The sequence below is a fragment of the Oryza brachyantha genome, chromosome 3, assembly GCF_000231095.2.
Source record: "Oryza brachyantha chromosome 3, ObraRS2, whole genome shotgun sequence".
NCBI lineage: Eukaryota > Viridiplantae > Streptophyta > Magnoliopsida > Poales > Poaceae > Oryza > Oryza brachyantha.
In genome coordinates, this window is record NC_023165.2 from 14,935,868 (window position 1) to 14,955,086 (window position 19,219).

The 19,219-nt window shown below is 42.2% G+C and overlaps 1 protein-coding gene across 2 annotated transcripts; it reads left to right on the forward strand.

Annotated features, from left to right (window-relative positions):
- Positions 1-5,387: 5,387 nt before the first annotated feature.
- Positions 5,388-9,135, forward strand: LOC102702175 (membrane-anchored ubiquitin-fold protein 1). Of its 2 annotated transcripts, none has more exons than XM_015834876.2 (4): positions 5,388-5,682; positions 5,797-5,949; positions 8,341-8,508; positions 8,593-9,135. In XM_015834876.2, exons 2-4 carry the CDS (start codon positions 5,817-5,819, stop codon positions 8,646-8,648), a joined length of 357 nt encoding a protein of 118 aa, XP_015690362.1. In that variant the 5' UTR covers positions 5,388-5,682; positions 5,797-5,816; the 3' UTR covers positions 8,649-9,135. The 2 variants fall into 2 exon arrangements, with proteins under 2 accessions (XP_015690362.1, XP_006650211.1); XM_006650148.3 differs by having other exon boundaries at positions 5,390-5,682; positions 5,793-5,949.
- The last annotated feature ends 10,084 nt before the right edge of the window (positions 9,136-19,219 follow it).

The following is a 19,219-nucleotide window of genomic DNA, read 5'->3' on the forward strand; positions in this document are numbered from 1 at the left end:
CGCGCTTGCGCCCAAGTCCTCTTCACCTCCCTCTCCCTCTCCCAGGACACCGACAGGAGGGTCCCACCTATCGGGCCCGTCTAGCTCCTCTGGCCGCACCCGCTCGCACCGCTCGCCGCGCTGGCCGTGCCTCGGCCGTGACGTCGTGCCGCCGTCCGTCGCGTCGAGCCACCTAGCCGCCACGCCGTTCGCGTTGCGCCGCTCCCCTGTCGCGCGCCACCGCTCTCCTCCGTCTCGCCAGCATGCCGCTGCGCCGCGTCGCGCCGCCTCGCCCGCTGCGCCCGCGCGCTCGCCGCGCGTGCCAGCGTCCTTGCCTCTGCATTCGCCCGCCGCTCGACCTTGCCGCTGGACGCCGATCGCGCGCCCGCGCCGTCGCACTACCGGTTTCCACCGTGCCAGCCACCCTCCGCCCGTGGACGCTGAACCGCTGTCGCCGCCATGCTCTCGCACTCTCCGGCCGTTGTCGTCGCCCCTCGGCCGGCCGTCACCCCCGCCTTCACCTCCACCGGTGAGCAACTCCTCTCCCCTCTCGCCCTCTCTATCCTCTTCGCCGCCGCCGCTGGGCTCCCCATGCCGTCGGCAGGCGCCAAGGGCCCCGCACCGCCGCCGCCGGGTCGCCGCCCGACGTCCCCGTCGCCACGCCGTCGTGGTGCAGCTCCTGCCTTCCCGCGTGATCTCCTCTCGTTCCCATCGTGCGTCGTCATCTCCTCACCGATCCGCCACCGCCGCCGTCTCGCGTCACAACGGCCGTCCCCGTCGCGCCATTCTCGGTGAGCTCCCGCTCTCCTTTTCCCTGGCTCCTCCTTTTCTTCTCTATCCCGGCTGTCGTCGCACGCCGCCGTGACCGCGCGTGTGCCGTCGTCGTTCCACCGCCGATCGCCGCTCGGCATTGCCGCCGTGCCGCGCGATGTCACGCCGTCGTCGCCCTGACGCCGCCGCCTCTTCCCGGCCGGCCGTCACCGTCGTCTTCTTCCCGGCCGCCGTCATCGCCATCCCTTTCTCCTTCCTCGTCCTCTCCTCTCCCTCGCACCGCCGACACCGCTCCGCGTCACCGCTGCTCTACCCCGTGGTCGCCCCACCGTCAACCGCCGCTGCTCTCCCTTTGTGCCGCAACCGCCGGCCCCAATCCGTGCCCGCCGCCAACAACCTCCCCATCCTCCTCCGCGTCGGACGCGCCTCGCCAACCACCAGCCGCAATCTGCGCCGCCGTTAACCACCTTCCTCTTTCGCCACGCCGCGTCCACCCGGCCGCGCTAACTGCTACCTCCGCCCTAGCCACGCCACCCCTATAAAATTCGCCTCCCTGCCCGCCGCCACCACTTTTCCCCTCTCCGCCCGAGCCGCCGCCGTGCCTAGCCACCTCGTCGCCGCGCCCGATCTCGCCATCTGTGCGCCGCCGTCCGAGCCGCCGGCCGTCACCACCCGTCCCGCCACGACGCCGACTCACCGCCGTCGTTCCTGCCGCCGGTAAGCCGTCGCCGTCCTCCTTCCCCTCTCTTTTTCCCTCCGCACGATGTCGCTCAGGCCGCCACCGCCACCACGCGTGTGCGTGCCCCAGACGTCACCGTCGCCCCTCCACCCGTCGTTACCCTCGCCTCACCGTCGCCGACGTGACCTCGCCGACGCGGGAGCGTCTTCGCCCTCCCGTCATGCCGTCGTCGTTGTCCTCCCCGAGCCGCCGCCGTTCTTCCTTCGGGCCGCCGCTCTTAGCGTCGTCGCCAGCTCTCGCGACGTCACCCACTGGGTTGTCATCGTCCGCGGCCACCCACCGATTCGCGTCGCTCGCCAACGGGACGCCGCCCTCCACCGCCCTCCGCGCCGAATGCCGTCGCCCTCCTCCGCCCGGCCGAAGCCGTCCTCCCCCTCCTCTCTGTTCTGTGTGGCCGGCTAGTGGGGCCCACATGCCAGCCGAACACCCTGCCCTCTCTCTCTCCCTTCCCAACGGGGTCCACCCGTCAGCCACCCCCTCCCTCCTCTCTCTTATCTCCTCCCCGGGCCCACGTGTCATCCCCTCAATCTCTCCTCTCTCCCACTTGACAAATGGGCCCCAGCCGTCAGCCTCCTCTCACTCCTGTGCTGACGTCATGCCTCCGATTAATTGCGCAATAAATCAATAAGGTTTTTCTGTTTAGTTTAAAAACACAGTTAAACTTCTAAAATTCATAAGTAATTCATCTAGTCTCCGTTTAGGTTCATTCAAGTTTCATTAAATCCAGAAAAATACCAAGAATCCATTAAAAATAGTTTCTTTCTCTGTTCCAGTAGTTTTATAGTCTGTTTTTGCTTGTTTTGCCTTGTTTGTCGTAGGTTTTGACCCCGTCGCAGCGCCGTTCATTCCCGAAGTTGTCGCAGAAGTTCCTCGTGGGTCTAAGCAAGGCAAGTGACACCCTTCTTTGATCATATTCAACCTTTGATTATAAATCCCCCGCTTTTACATTCAAACATGCATTGTATTCAAAGGTATTTACTTTATTTACCTATTGGGCATTTACCTTTATATATCTGTTGATTCCCACTCATTATTATTGTCATCCCAGGGCTAATTTGACTAGAATTAGGGTTAGTCAATGCTTAGCCATGCTTAGTTCAACTAGCTCACCAATTATCATTTAATTACTGTTACACTTTGATAGACCTTTAATAGTTGTAATCATTATGAATATCCCGTTGAGTATTAATACAACTAAAATATTGCTTATGGTGGGCTGTGGGTGCATGGTTTTGAGAGTCGTGCCCATAGCAATTAAGGACCGGTTCTCAGGAAATCCTGAAAGTCTTACGCGTACTAACCACAAGCCAGAATGGGCAACAGTGAGACTCGTAATCTAGCTTGTCCCCATTCGACGTACCAAGGCAAGGGTGAGCGTGATGGAGTATGGACGGGCAATCGTGGTGTAACGAAAGCCTCTGCTGCTTCCGGATTCACCAAGGCACAAGAGGGGACTGCCCGACTTGGTGTAAAGGAGGGGGTAAAACCTGAAGTGCGGTGCGATTGTCTAGGGAGAGTTAGGTGAAAAGTCTTATCATGGTTTCCGTACTGAGGTATCATGGTGATACGTTGGGGCATGGTAACATGCTTGGGAGCCATGTCTTGTGGGTAAAGTTGTACATCTCTGCAGAGTAAAACTATTCGAAGAGCCGTGCTCACGGTTATTGGGCGAACCGACAGATTCACTAGGATTAGTTGAACCTTTTATAATTGGATTAATCTTGGAACCAGTTTGACCTTGCGCAACATGGTGTAACGTTGGCAGTGGTTTGGGTCTGTCGTAACGTGGTTTAACGTGGGCAGAGGGTTGACCCTATCGCTACGTGGTGTAACGTTCGACAGCGGTCTGGGCCTGTTGCAACGTGGTATAACGTTGAACAGTGGATGACTATTTTAATTGTTTACTTTACTTTTTTTCAGCCTATTTTATCTTCTGTTTTGCGAAATTACTGCAGCTTTGTGAAATTTAACCTTAGCCTATCCCTTGATACCCTATTGCATTTATTATTCTCCCTCTCTTGGCTGTTACTTGTTGAGTACGCTGGTTTGTACTCAACCTTGCTTAATTTTTCCCCCACCAGAGAAAGTGCCAGAGTTCCAGTCAAAAGGTTGTTCCCAAGGTTAAAGTGAGGTTCAGTCCATCGTCGAGAATGCCTGTGGTGTGGAGCCGTCATCGCCAGCTGAAGCTGAAGATTAGATGGTTTAGTTTGTTTTCCTTTCCGCTGCATTTCGATAGATAATTGTTTTTATTTGTTTTTAAGTCATGGAACTGTGTATTAATTTGTCATAGTGTGTACTCGGGTTGATTCCTGGACCGAGATTAATGCATGCTATTGTTCAAAAATTTAGTGTAAATTTCTGGGCGTGACATTCAATGATCAAGTAAATATATCACAGTGATGTATCATTTGATATATCAAGAAATTTAATTATTTCACGTAAAGATGGTGCCTGCAGAATATTCTTACAACCATAAATACTCATTCCTATTTAACAAATATTTATTTGATGGTATTGATGGTGATTTGACTATTTGGACATATGATAATAGTGGTTTAGAGACTTAATTGATATTATGATTAGCACAACTACGACATGGTGTTGAACATTAAATTTATTGTGTTAGTATCCTTGTCGGTAGTCAAACGACGCCTCATACCGACTTGTGTACTGCACATACCACATTGATGTTGTGATCAAACTTTGATTCTAAAGGTATACCACGCATAGTTGATAAAAAAATCTATGATATTTTGTAATATATTTTCATAGTAAAGCACGAATATTTTGCTAGTGATGGATAAAGGACGTAGAATGAGTAAAATATGGTTATGCACTGTAGGATAGATTCATATTAGACGAGTGACGAGCTTATACACTCGATTTTTAAGGGCATGTTTACTAAAGTACTAAGACATGTTCTCTCTTGGGGTTAGGAATCAGCATGAAAAACGTAGCAGTGGATTAGTGTATTATTAATTAATTATTAGCTAAAAACACAAAAATAGTTTACTATAATGGAATATATGTCGAACAGAAGAGTATGACAAACTTGTCTAAATTATGTCCTCTCATAATATATATGTTTCTTTTAGGAGTATGAAATAAATAAAATTTTAAGTTTATAGTATCCTCCCTATTTAATGTTGTAAGATGCTTTAATAATATTTATATTCATTTGTTAATCAACGTACAAAATGTGATGTGCCTACATATGGTCTGATTATTAGTATCCACCATGTTAGAGAGTTTATACGAGGAAGCGGAGCTAATAGTATCCAGTGATTTCGTGATTATGTCATCCAAGCATCTCCGCTAAACGGGGCTCACATGTTAGGGCCCCGCCTTTCTCAAAATAATCTTATTTTTTAGTTTTTAATATAATGTTTGACTCTTCGATTCATTTAAAATAATTATAATTAATATTTTTATTTTTGTTAGATAATAAAATATAAATAATATTTTATGTGTGACTATTTTTTTTAAAAAAAATTAAATACATTATGTGCTGAACACATAAACTAATTTTTAATAGGAGGAAAGTATGCCCTAAATTTGTGGTATTAATTCTGGAAACCCCTACGGGCCACCGCCGCAACTGTAACTGTTTGTTTCAATTAGTGTGCTCTCTCCGACCCAAAATAAGATAACATTTCGGTTTTCGTATCAGCGTTTGAACATTCATTTTATTAAAAAATTTAAGAAATTAAAAAAATTAATCACACATAAAATATTATTCATAATTTATTATTAAAAAATATTAATCGTAATTTTTTTAAATAAAATAAATGAATAAATATTATAATTAAAATGTAAAAGTAAAATATTGGTTTATTTTAGAAGGAGGGGTAGTGTGGAGAGGAGGATGTCCACGCCGGTCCGAAACACGGTCTTGGCTCGCGAGCCGAGCGCTGTCTCCCCCTTGCTGCCTTTCCATCCTGTCACGCAGATGCGCCACCCTCCCTCTCTCCTTTTCAATTCCACCCCATCCGCCGCGATCCCCTCCTCACTCCTCTTCCTCTTCCTCTTCCTCTTCTTCCCACTCCTCTTCCTCTCCACTTCCTGATGCCCCCTCCACTCCTATGTCCGTCCTCGCGACCCTCCCTGGTTTCTTGATCCATCCCAGGCCCACGAAACCGAGATTTGAGGAGGACTCCTCACTTTCTGGGCGACAAATCTTTTGACTTGTCAAGGTGCCGATCGACCAACGCTGTTGTCTCTTCTTTCCCTTCTTCCTCTTCTCTATCACAGTTGATGAAAAGCATATGCTTTTTGTTTGTTTGTTTGTTTTTCTTGTTGTCAGTAAGGCCGGCGTTTGGGTGAGGAGATGTCCGGCGTGCAGGAGCAGTTCGAGATCAAGTTCCGGCTGCCGGACGGCACCGACATCGGCCCCAAGAAGTACCCCGCGGCGTCCTCCGTCGCCACGCTCAAGGAGTCCATCATTGCCCAGTGGCCCAAAGGTTCGTCTCCTCTCCCCCCGGCCTCCCTCACCTTACCATTTGCTGCCTGCTTGTTCTATCTACTCATGGCAGCGAGCGAGAAAAGTTTCGTTCTTGGCAATGGCAGCCGAGTGGGCTATAGGGTATTCTGTGATCGGTGTCGATGTGGCGGTCGCTTTCTCGGGTCTTTTCTGCGGAAGCACCACTATTTTGTAGCTTGGAATCTTTGAGTGAGATGTAGTACAGCAATGCATGCAGAGTCGCCATCAGAGGCCAATACGGCAGGGTGGTGAGCCAATTATTGGGGCAGGTCGGCTCGAACAACTGGGCCACTATGTGATAGGAGTATTCTTTCGATAAGTTCGGTCGGTTTAGGTTGCTGTCAATAGGATAGGTTTGTTGCTATGGTTGCTGTTTTTTCTTTTTTTTTTTTTTTGTATGCTTGAGGTTCAATTGATGAATTATTTGTTCTGAATTGTTCGCGGCAAAATGAATGCTTCCTTGAGATATGACCTACATATATAGTATTATTTCGTTTGAGAAACCGGTCCTACAGATCTAAGCTAAATACGGAACGAGTAGAAGGAACAAAACAGAGTATAAGTTACAGCAAAGTGCTGCGCATTTGCAGAATCATGATTGTTGCTGTTTCTAAGTCTGACAAACCAAGTTCAAAACTATAAGATCCAGAACTCCCACCATGTTATTTATTCATATTTGAACGCCTCCTATCACATACCATTTCCTTCAGAATTAGCATTCTTTGTCCTCATCTTGGGCTTGAAAATTGCTGCAAGTGCTTGACGATCTTGGGAATGGTGAACCGTGATATGTGCTGTTAATTGAGAGAAATTTAATCAGCTCACTTTTTATGGTTCCAAAGTATGGAAACCAAACATAAATTGGGCAGTTTGTAAAGACATAGCAGCAAAAACAAACAATATTGGAAGTGCAACCACACTCTCACAAATTCCATTCCTCTCATAGCTGGCAGCTACCATTTTGATGAAATATCACAGCTGAACCTCAACATTAACTACAAGACACAATAACACAGCCTGGGGGAAAGATGGTGACTAAACAATTGATTGATGACAACTTTACACCAGCGAGGTGGGTGGTCGGATGCATTTTGAATTAGCTCCAAAATGCAATAATAGTACGTATTTGAGGCTTCTTCTTGATGTCTTGAGATATAGCTGGTCAAGGACCAACTACTACCGAAGGATTTTGTAAGGAAAGAGTGGCAATAGTAATAAAGGGTAGGAGCATAACAGTCTCCCTAGACTGGTACTTGCTGGAAGTTCTGTGGGAACAGTTGAGCTTTACAAGTTGCAGTGAACTACTAGAGTGACACTGAGAGTAGTTTTCTTTATTTCATATTCTCATAATTTGTTTCTTCAGATATTTAAGATATATCATCCTGAAATACAGAATATGTGTAAGCAAGATAATGGCAGTGCAACTGAATATAACAGTGTAAGAACGGGCGCAGCATCACATGTTTGACTGGATAGTTCCAGTCACTTTGTGGTTTCCACTATATATGGCTTATGGTATCTGTAATGCTTAGCAATGGAGATTGGACAATATACACAAGGCTCTTTTAAATGTAATGTGGGTTCATTTTGTATGAGCGGTTGCCCTGTTCTGCAAAAGAAAGTATTGCTGACTAGTGTCTACTTTCTAACATATGATATCCTGCCTGAACATCTAGATAGTGCTGATTTGAAACCTACTAAACTGGAATCTTATAGAACTAGCTAATTTTCTCTGCAAACCGGTCGAAATTGGCTACTTTTCAAATTCAAAACTTGCCCAGTTTTTACATTTATTGCTGTATGCTGCATTTAGTTGCTCAATTTAGTCAAACTTGGTTGTTTGTAGTTTTGGTTGAATTTGAATGTCATTTTTCGAACATGGTCAATATAGTAATAATTTGTTGTAGTTAATTAGTTTCTCACTTGGTGATATGATCTATTTTGCTAGCATAATTATTTGTGTACACTTCAATGCCTATACTCTTTATGGATGAATTCATGCTACATCTATATGAAAGTAAAATTAAAAACAAAAAATATATATCATATGAATTTACATTACCATAAAACCATAGGTTGTGCACTTGTGAAACTTGTAAATTCTACTGATCGCTGTCCAATGGGGACAAAAAATATTTTATTGTTATATTTGCTTATTTACCAGGTGAAATACCATATGAAGTATGAAGTGTGAAGTGATAAAAAAAGCTAATATTGGATGAAGTTGAGGAAAGAAACCGATATTATATTTTCCTCATGTCCTTTAATATTATTGATGGATTGCTGATGATTTCTGATATTGCCTAACTATGAACCATGTGTATTAACTTTTAGTAAATGTTGGTTATGACATATTCTGTACTCCCAACAGATAAGGAAAAGGGCCCAAGGACAGTAAATGACATCAAGCTTATTAATGCTGGGAAGATATTGGAGAACAACAAAACCCTTTCAGAATGCAAAAGCCCAATTTGTGACTTCTCTGGAATGACAACTATGCATGTTGTAGTTCATGCTCCGACTTCAGACAAACAGTCCAGTAAGTGTTCTATCTTTTGTCTGCTTATGCTTGATGCCGTGTTCTAATTATTATTTTTGTTTTGTTATTATGAACTGTTAACAGATAAAATAGCTGCCAAGAAGCCAAAGGATTTCAGGTGTGGTTGTTCCATCATGTGACAGCTTTTTGAATAGTAGCAGTACAATGAGGATGTCAGCTATTGAACTCCTCCCCTTTTTGGCTCTTGCTAGAGTGGTGTATCATGCGTGAGGCGCTTTCTCCTTCCATTTTATTTCACCGTATCGTGGGCAGCTGATTGCCCAAAATCTGAGTTGCATCCAAAATCTGAGTTGCATCAAGTACATGACTTGAAGTTGTTAGTCTAAAATGCTAAAGTTTCATGTCATCCAACTCGCAAAAATGTGCTATGATTGGAGGTCCAAGAACTAGTAATTTGCTAGATGACATTGAAGTAATTATTTTATTATTTTTGTTCCAATTAAAGAGAGGAATCGCATTGAAATAATAAATTTCCTCCTGCGTGCCACAACATATTACTTGGTCTGGTTTGGTTGAACTAGACCACACCTATCAAGTACATTTTGTAGCTTTTCTAAAATTTCCAAATTTATAAGAAATTCTAGTTTTTCAGAATTCTCCACAATTTCAGTTTACACATGATACAATTCAAGTTTGTCATCACACAAGCACGTTGCTACCATATATCATATTCTATCTTCACTCTAGCACCAGGATAGAAGCTTATGTATTGTGGGGCATTTCTCATCTTTTTAGATAATTCCTCTAAATAATACAATAATCTTTGATGTGTCAACAACAAAAAATTACACCAACTTTGGGTGTCCCTATAGTTAAACTAGTAATGTGTCCGTGCTAACGCTATGGTCTTAACTATATCAATTATTAAATCTATTATCATATAAAATACAATCAAGCTTAAAATCGATCCAAGTTATATATCAAATATTATAATGTAAAATATAAATAGTTGGATATGCATATATATATATATATATATATATATATATAACCTGATACCATCAAATATAATATTTTTATGTTGTGAACAAAATATATTCACATTAAAAAAATAATATAATGTTATAGCATCAGTCATGTTGCTAACATAAAAAAGGTCAAAACATAATCATTCAGTAACACTATGGCTAATACAATGTAACAATTTAATTAAATCTATCACTTTGCATTAGAAATACACTTAATAATATCTCGTGCGGCAGCAGGTATGTTCCTTTCACGCTCATTCTCTTAGCATGCCAATAGATGTATCAATGAATGTCCTCTTAGCTCATAGACATTTTACACGTACATTTATTTATAAATTAGAATGTTATGTACTATTATAATTAATAAAAGAAAATGCTTTGATGCTAACTTGGAAAGCAGGCAATTGTAGTTTATCATTTCTCCATGCACGCATGAAAAGAAGAACAATATAACCAGATAGTTCACTGACAAGTTTCAATAGGTACTTACCTTTGATTTATAAAAAAAAGTAAATTGTGTGGTTCACTGGTAAAATTTTTGAATAAAACGTACCTGTTGGGAATTGGCACATTTTGAACATTTATTTGTCTCTAAAGATTTATATCTTCAACCCACGTAGATCTAGGACATTCTATGTGCATGGCTTTTCTGAAGTGCTTGGCAAGGCATAATAATTTTTTGACATATGTTACATTCAGTTATTTTTGTAAATAGGATTATGAGGATTAGGTTCTAGTATATAGTTTTCTTGTATTTTGATCCAATATAACGAGAATAAAGGTTTCACATTGTTCTATTGGTATGAGAATCTGTAAAAAGTTATCCATTAACATAGATACAAATATACACAAATACGAGGAAAGTATATATCAATCATATTGATTTGCATCTTGCAATGTTGTAGTCAGTTTTGGACCAGCTACGAACTGTCTTCTTTGCCAGTTGAACAATATTAAGATTTAGATGATATTTTGGGTGACGACCAAATCCAATACTACTTTGTGAGATATAAACAACAGTGGTTTTAAAAACATATGCCAACAGGGGTGAATATAATTTGTATAGTATAAAAATTTTACAGGAAATTGCAAGTTCAGATAATGCTTTGATATTACTCCGTTGATTTTTTTTTCATCATATGGATGTCATCGTACATAAACTTCCATATGACCATGTTGAAGCAATCAAGATCTATTTGTTTAGCCTCGTTTAATACTAATTGAAGCTTAGTAAGACTCAAGCTAATAAAATACGGATTCGAACTTTGTACCCATACTTTCCTAGTAATAAATAAGAAAATATTAAAATAATTAATGCAAACTCGTGTAGACCCATACTTTAAAATACTGACAGACATTGTCCTTTGATGTAGTTGGAAATGCCGCCTATCAAACTCATTTAAACCCGTCATAGTGATAACAGACAGAAGTGAATCATATTTCTCTTCAGCAAATACGGAGTCAGATAATTTGGATTCCCTATTGTTGATATGAGAGGGAATTTCCTTTACTATCTAACATTATGACACCATCTGAATTCTCTATGGTATAATCATCTTGACCACCGATGGGTGTCACTCTAGCCTCATTTTTTTTTCCCAACATAATAGTATGCCTAGTAGCTTATCCCTAGAAAGTTCAATATCTCCCTATGCAGTACTAAAGTTACATTTATTAACAGAACAACACAAATTTAATGTGTTATACTCTTTTGTTCACTTAAAAAAAATTCACCTGTGTAAGATAGCAAGAAAGTGTATCTCCTGTCCAGTATTCCATGTACTTAAGCATGAATAGACCACATGAAGAATTGCATTATATTAAAAGATATCACTCCAACAATTATGCATTTAACATAAAGCATATTGTATGTTTTGCATTATACATATCCTCTTGCATTGGATTTTTAAATTTTTCGGTGATCTGCCAAGTTGTAACATGGAGGTTTTCTCATGTGTTGGTACATAGGTCTAGCTGTCGAGCAATAATGCTCAAATGACATTCTATTCCTTTGAGTTGTTTGCTTATTGTCAGTATCAATAGACACAAACAAATTATTATTAAGAAAATTAGAGCAACATGTAATAGTCACTAATTGTGGTAGAGAAGTCAGCATGGTTGAAATGCCAGTACTTGTATCTCTGATTTTTTAGCGTTGACAACCGCTACATACCAGTGTGTGTCTTTCATATTTATTGGTATAAATATCTATTCATAAAGTCGAGTCAGTAGATGTACGTATATATAAATACATACATATATCCTACCAGATATAGAGAGCAATAAAATACCAATTTATGTTTAAGATAGTTTGCCACTTTCATTGTACGGTTATTTTTAGTTCCATCGACATCTTCTTTAACTCCAATGGTGCCATCACGTTAAAGCATGTCGGAAATATAGGTGTTTTCAAAATACACCTTATCAGTTATCCCAAATTGGCTCCTCGTGCAGCAGTAATGACCTATAGTTTGAAGATGAATCTTTCATTATATTTAGAAGTATTAAATGTCAACAATATTTGATTAAAAATGTAATACTTACATCGTCATTGACAAAAATATTTTTATCCAAAAGGCATGAAAATCGATGTTGATCGACATACGCATCTTCTATGTTGACTAATTTGGCATTTGGTGTGATGTTTGTACCGTCATTTGTGCAATAAAATTATGGTCGGTTAACTCATAATCTGCAATGGATGTTTTGACTCATATAATGTGCATGGCATAGAAAGAAAAGAACAACAATGAACATAATAACTAAACTTTCTTACCTTGTGGCAGGTAATCATAAGTCTGACCAATTACTGAACATATCAAATTCGAAGGTTTATTAGTTTGATAAGACATTTTAACTTTGGTTTCTTCTATTTCTGCATGGGCTTTAGTTTCGCACGAGCTGTGGCCATCACTTTTCGGACCAGGTGTAGGTCATATATGTGCCACTTCCTGCTCCATCATCCAAGCAAGCGTGCTTGGTGAATCAACAAAAGTGAGCAAGGATCAAATGTGCTTATATGTGAACAAAAAATTATCTTAGTGTATTTACATTTAATATTAATATCGGCATACAATGACAACATATATACGTTATATTATGGAGATGTTTTCATTTCAAAAAACAAAAAGTGAGCAGAAATATGCAATTATATACTTATTTTTATGTACAGAAATAAATAATTACATATAAATGTTGATACCCATGTAATTCATAAATTAATAAATTTAGATGATTTCACCATGTAAATTGACTAGAATAAAGTACACATCAAGTCTAAGTTTTAATCCGTCATGGACTGTCAGAGTAAAATTAACAATTGATGGAAATTATAGAGGATTAATTGTTTGAGATAAAAAAACTTACAACGACCAAATATAATCATTACTTATGTTTGGCGGATCGACGCTGGTATTTTCATTTTCATACGGTTGCTTCTCATTTGAGAAAGGTGAATGTTTACATTCGGCAAGTGTTTTTTTTTAATGGTCGGTCTTCAGTCATATCACCATCTACAATATCAATATCTTGATTGACCTACGTACAAGACCGTGTGAACAAAGAAATCAATAAGTATAATGTTCGACCACAATAACCGATAAAGTATTATATACACGAGAAAAAAGTTAGTGGCGGCTGAGGCTTCCAACCTGGAGAATATTGGCACATAATTAAATCAACATTAATTCAGAATTATAAAGTTAGTGAAGTACAAAAGACAAAATGCACTGCACTTGTGCATGGCTGGACAATTGTCCAGTGAAGGAGAGTTTGCTTCAAATATAAGGGGAGTGCATTTTATTTTATTTTATTTTCGATTACATAGAAGATATGGACGAGTACACACCACTGCACATATATAGCCACAAATATATCATTTAACACGTGTTAAGAGGGGTACATTATATTCTCCTTAAACTACACGTTAAGGTTAGAGTCAGCTCTGCTGCTGTGAAGTTCATTTGGCAGAACTGGAACTATTTCATGCTTTTAAGAATATACAAACACAGTCCCATGCTAAACAAAATCAACTGGCTGGAGTTTAATCTAATCTTAAACTAATATAAAAAGAAGCAGTTCATTCTTTTTTTTTAGTCCACTCAGATAAATGTACACAGGAGTTTCCTAACCGTCATCAGATATGTCCATCCAACGATCCAGATTTCAAATTGAATTAACCATCCAATTAATACTGCAATTAACAGCTCAACCACAACCCACGCCTCTCCAGACGCCGCATCCCTCACCCTCTCCGTCGACCGCCGTCGCCGCCCCTCTGCCCGGCGCCCTCCATCACCCTCTGCCCTCGCCGCCTTAGCCCGCCCCTCACCGCCCCTTTGCCCGGCGCCCTCCATCACCCTCTGCCCTCGCCGCCTTAGCCCGCCCCTCACCGCCCCTTTGCCCGGCGCCCTCCATCACCCTCTGCCCTCGCCGCCTTAGCCCGCCCCTCACCGCCCCTTTGCCCGGCGCCCTCCATCACCCTCTGCCCTCGCCGCCTTAGCCCGCCCCTCACCGCCCCTTTGCCCGGCGCCCTCCTCAGCCTGCCCCGCGACCACGACCGTCCCCACGCCATGTGTCGTTAGCCACGCATCCACGCCCCTCACCCTCTCCGTCGACCGCCGTCGCCGCCCCTCTGCTCGGCGCCCTCCATCACCCTCTGCCCTCGCCGCCTTAGCCCGCCCCTCACCGCCCCTTTGCCCGGCACCCTCCTCAGCCCGCCCCGCGACCACGACCGTCCCCACGCCATGTGTCGTTAGCCACGCATCCACTCCCCTCACCGCGTCGTCGCCGCACCTCCCCCTCGGCCGTCGCCGTCCATCTCCCCTACCCGCGTCCCTCTCCCTCACCGGCGAGGAGCAGCCGCAGTCCTCTCCCTTGCCGGACGCCTCACCCGCTGCCCCTCGCCCCACCGTCGCCGCCGCTGCTCCCCTCTGCCGTCGCCGCCTCTCAACCCGCCACGGGCGGCGGCGCCTCCCTCTCGCCCGCCGCACCGTGCCTCTCACCGACGGTGAGTAGGTGGACTGCGCCTGACACCACCATGCCCAGTGCTCTTCGAGCCTTCAACGAGAAATATGATTCCTTTTTTCTACTTGGATTTTATTTTTCGTCCTCTATGGGGGGGTCGCCTTCCTGGAGTGGTTAGTGGTTCTCTTCCTTGCTTGTTGTAGCATGTAATGCCAGCTGTGAAATGAAATCCTAGAAATCAGACGGTTCACTTGCAAAAAATCAATCTTTCTTTGTAGCATTTCGTCTGAATCATGTGTGCCATTATAAAATGTGAACCCTGATGATTCCGCCATTATAAAACGTGAATTGTTGAAAAAAACAGCTCAAACATGGTAGAATACTTTGAAAACAGACATGCCCTCAACTCATAAGTGTATTTTGTATGAAAGCAGGCCAACTTGCACACAGCCATATAGAAGGAGAGGCATTTGACTTCAGGATTGCACTTTCAAATTTTCTTGCGGAACTTATGAAATTGCATGGACTAAAACAAAAAAGAAAAGATAGACCATGCTCTAGCTAAATATAGTTATGTTCAGTGTCAATTATAAACAAAAGAATAGAATGTATAAATTTGAGAAGGAAATCCCATTTATACAGATCTTATCGTTTAGTACATGAACACATCACAATGCTATCAAATACCATAGATAAATCACATCTAATGTATCCCTATATTGGATTTTTCAAACTCATTCGTATAACTCCATGGACACATAGCATTACGAATTTCAATTGTATTAATGGAGAGTGAGTGAAATGTTTTATGCTAAGGAGCACAAGATCTTGCAGCAGCGAAAACTACTAAGTTCACACATGTGCAGCACATAAGAGACCTCAAATATGTAGTGATCATAATAATTTTGCAGGAACAAAAAAAGTTATGCCATACTGTTTCAGAAGCAGATGTGGGTAGCATAAACAATGTAAGGCCCCCATCAATGCAGAGCCTGTTACGAAAGAACGTTGCAGGCCTGGGAGCTAAGTATCTGAAAAGAAGACACCAATAGTTCTTGAAGTTATTACAGATGAATTGATAAAAGATGCATATACTATTGGCATTTACCAGCTATGTTTTCTGAATCATCTATGTTCTAATAACTTGAGACGTGCCTCTACTCTCACCGGAGAAAAATAATTAGATTTGGGAGTATATATGTTTTCTGAATCATGTGTGCAGCATTCAATTTTTCTTGACAAATACATTGTTCCAACTATTGGGATTTACCAGCTATGTTTTCTGAACCATCTATGTTCTAATAACTTGAGATGTGCCTCTACTCTCACCGGAGAAAAATAATTAGATTTGGGAGTATATATCTCTGTTATTAGCCGTTCAGCATTAAGAAATCAGGGGTGTCACGAGTGTGAAATGAAGTTTTAAATGGAGTTTAAGCTGGTGTGTTGGTAGCAAATTAGATTTGGGATGACAAAAGTCTCCATTATTCAGAATAACTGTGCTGATCGAAACTGATGAAACCTGCATGTAAATTAGGCGATGAAAATCTGAAATAGTCAAGAAACATCACTGAACTATTCAAACTAAATGAAATTTCGTTAGAACTAATCTGATTCTAATTTATCTATCAAGAAGTTTGTTGTACCTGAGTGAACAAATCTCATCATAAACCAGTTTGTGTTTTTATGTCCATGCGTATGTAGCTAATTGAATACTTTAATTCAATTCTGTTGAGAGTAATATTTTTACTAGACATGATACTTTGACCAATTAAAGCACATTTGTGATCCTTGGAGGAACCAAAATAATGCATCAAGCTACAAGCACTGAATCTGACTTGCATACTTGATTGTAATCACCACACAGATTGATTATAAGCTTTCTAAGATGAGACTGGCATGCTATCAAATGTTCAAAATAATTGATTCACATTCAGTTTCAATAAAATAATAAACATAAATAAAGGATAATTCAGATATTGCTCATTCGGTTTCAGCAGAAGGAACATTCAGATATTACTCATCTAGAGAGATCCTTGATGATCCAAACATTCAGATATGATATGCTGGGGTATGACTTTTTGTCTACCTGTTGCTACTTCAGGAACACACTTCCTGAAAGATATAATTTCATATAATTTACATCATACTGGTTCAAGAACACACCAAGTTAACCATTTTTCTTTCCTCCTAAACTTTTAAATACTGCTACTCATAATTGCATTATATTGGAGTGGCTAAATAGGTTGAAAGATGAGTTGGGAAGCTTGAATTACACTGATTGTTTCTTGAGACTTCATAGCAATCTCCAGGTGTGAATTCAGCTATTTGCATGCATATGTATTCCATCAAATCCAATTCTGAATTCTGAAACAATGAGTAGCTGGTCGCTGAATTCACAACCAATTTAGTAGAACAAAGACAATTCTGAATTTTGAAACAGTGAAAAGCTGACCGTTGAATTCATGCTGAAATTGCAAGACATACACTATCCACAATCTGAATTCTGAACTCTGAAATATGCAATGAATTATGTGCAGTACCATAACCACAAGATTGGTAAAATTAAAGAAAGAGGCAAATTTTGGATAAAGACACCTACTTGTATGATGTTCTCGTACACAACCTCGGACAAGTAGTTTGATTCTGAACCAGGATGAAAATGCAAGTATACAGTCCAATCTTAGGGAGATAACTTCCTGGTAACACTAATGAATTATGAAAGCATGTATCAATTCTTTATTGCCTCTGAAGATGTTTAGGTTGCCCAGATATTAGGAATTCTTCAATTTTCTGCAATTGTTATTGTCGACGATTTGGATGTCAGCAATATATATAGGGTGGCTAGCGAGGCGTAAAGATCGATGGTTAGGATGAAGACACAGGGTTACCCAGGTTCAGGCTCTTGACTAGCGAGATAATACCCTACTCCTGCTTGGTGATTGGATTGTGGGCAGATCAACTAGAAGATAGCCGATCTGAATATGCCGTCTGTCTCGCCCTCCCTATGAGGGGTGTCCCTATCCCCCTTATATAGTGGGGGATAGGGCTTACAGATAGAGTCCTAATCTGATAAGACCAAGATCTATCCTAATACGGTTACAACTCGGATCCGGTATATGCAGCATGCAATCCTACAGTAACCAAACTCCGGTTGCTACCATACAGATATAATCTCCTTCCTATTCGGTACCCTACGACTGTATGTATACATATAGTCTACGGATACCCTTAGTACAGATATTCCATAGCAGCCCCCGGAGTCGTACATAGCCGCGCAAATCATCTGTGTAGATTGTTGATCGTCAGGCGTATCTTCACACAGTATGCTTAATGTTATCCGAGTGCTTCCTGGGCGCTCCTCGAGTGATCCCGAGTACTCTGTGATGATTGTAGAGGTTGTGGATGGCTCCGAATGGAAGAAAGGAATAGGTGCATCGAAGATGCACCTATTAGGTATAGCCCTCGACTCTATGCTTAAATACGTAACAATTAAACATAGTCTTTTGGAGACTGTATAAAAAAGGCTTAGGTGCATCGGAGATGCACCTAATAGGTATAGCCCCCTGACTCTATGCTTAAATGCGTAACAATTAAACATAGAGTCTTCTATGGACTGTTACCCAAGAGATGTTTCTCGAAGTTTCGAGTTTTCCGACTCGAGCAACACTGTTTCTGAGTGCTTTCGGACCCGAGTGGTACCCAGCTCTATTTGCTCTCTCCGAGCGATTTGAACCCGAGTGGTTTGGAGATGGTTTTTGTGCCGTGTTCCCCCAGACATACAGCCTTCGGCTATGTTCTGCCCGTGGGATAGGTTACGCCAACTGGCTTAACCGTTACAGCCGAGTAGTTAGTACCGAGTTTATTCGGGTTTACTCAAAGTTTTGGCATAGGCTAAAAAGCGTAATTAAGTGCAATGGGCGATATCGACCAACGCCTGCCCGAGTGCGGCCTTGGACCCATAACATAGGTGTACCGTCGATTCCCGAAATGTGAGAAATCACGAATTTTATGTCACCGTTTGGGCGAACCATAAACTTGCAACGCTCTCGTCGACATGGTATCAACTATGCCAGCACCGAGTTTTATGCGTCGGTTCGCTAGGTCCCTCCGGCCCACGGAGGGACATAGTAACACTTTTGGAGATTTTAGAGATTGGGAGCCGTTGAAATGTTTTAATTTGGTAAATTTGGAGATTTGGTGCGACAGAGCACCCGTGCCACAGTAGCCGATCTCGAGGCCCGACTTAATGTAGTCAAAGTTACTCGGGACCGATTTGGTGTTGCGGCTTTTGGTGATCTTTGGGTCGTTCGAGACTATGGCGACCAGCTTCAGCTCCATGCCACCTAATAAAATTCTTGAGAGGCTTTAAAGAGGTACCCGGGCGCGTGGCCGAGGAGGTAAGGGACATGGCAATAATTGCAACTCGTTAAGCCTTCGCCATAATGAAGTCCCTTTGCCCCTGGATAGTCTTTTTAACCACCGTCGAAGATTTTATAGCCGATTGCGACTCGGAGAAGGTGTTGGCGCTAGTGGAGGAGGTTGAAGCCGATGCCGACTCCATAGTTCGGACCTTTGACCTGCAAATAGGAAATATGGTCGTTAGCAATAACCTGTCTTTTGTAAGACATTTGTTTGTCTGTGATGTAAATTGTTTTGCTATTGTTTTAACTCTTTATTCTGATTTAGATCTCGCAATCTGAAATGAGTTGTGTAAACTTGTGCTGTGTACCCATCCCGACAGCCCCCGAGTAGAT

What these genes read in the sequence shown, in the direction of transcription:
- LOC102702175 (XM_015834876.2), top strand. Translation starts at nt 5,817, where the DNA reads ATGTCCGGCGTGCAGGAGCAGTTCGAGATCAAGTTCCGGCTGCCGGAC. An exon ending in CATTGCCCAGTGGCCCAAAG is followed by an intron (nt 5,950 to 8,340) that starts GTTCGTCTCCTC and finishes TACTCCCAACAG; the next exon opens with ATAAGGAAAAGGGCCCAAGG. An exon ending in GACTTCAGACAAACAGTCCA is followed by an intron (nt 8,509 to 8,592) that starts GTAAGTGTTCTA and finishes AACTGTTAACAG; the next exon opens with ATAAAATAGCTGCCAAGAAG.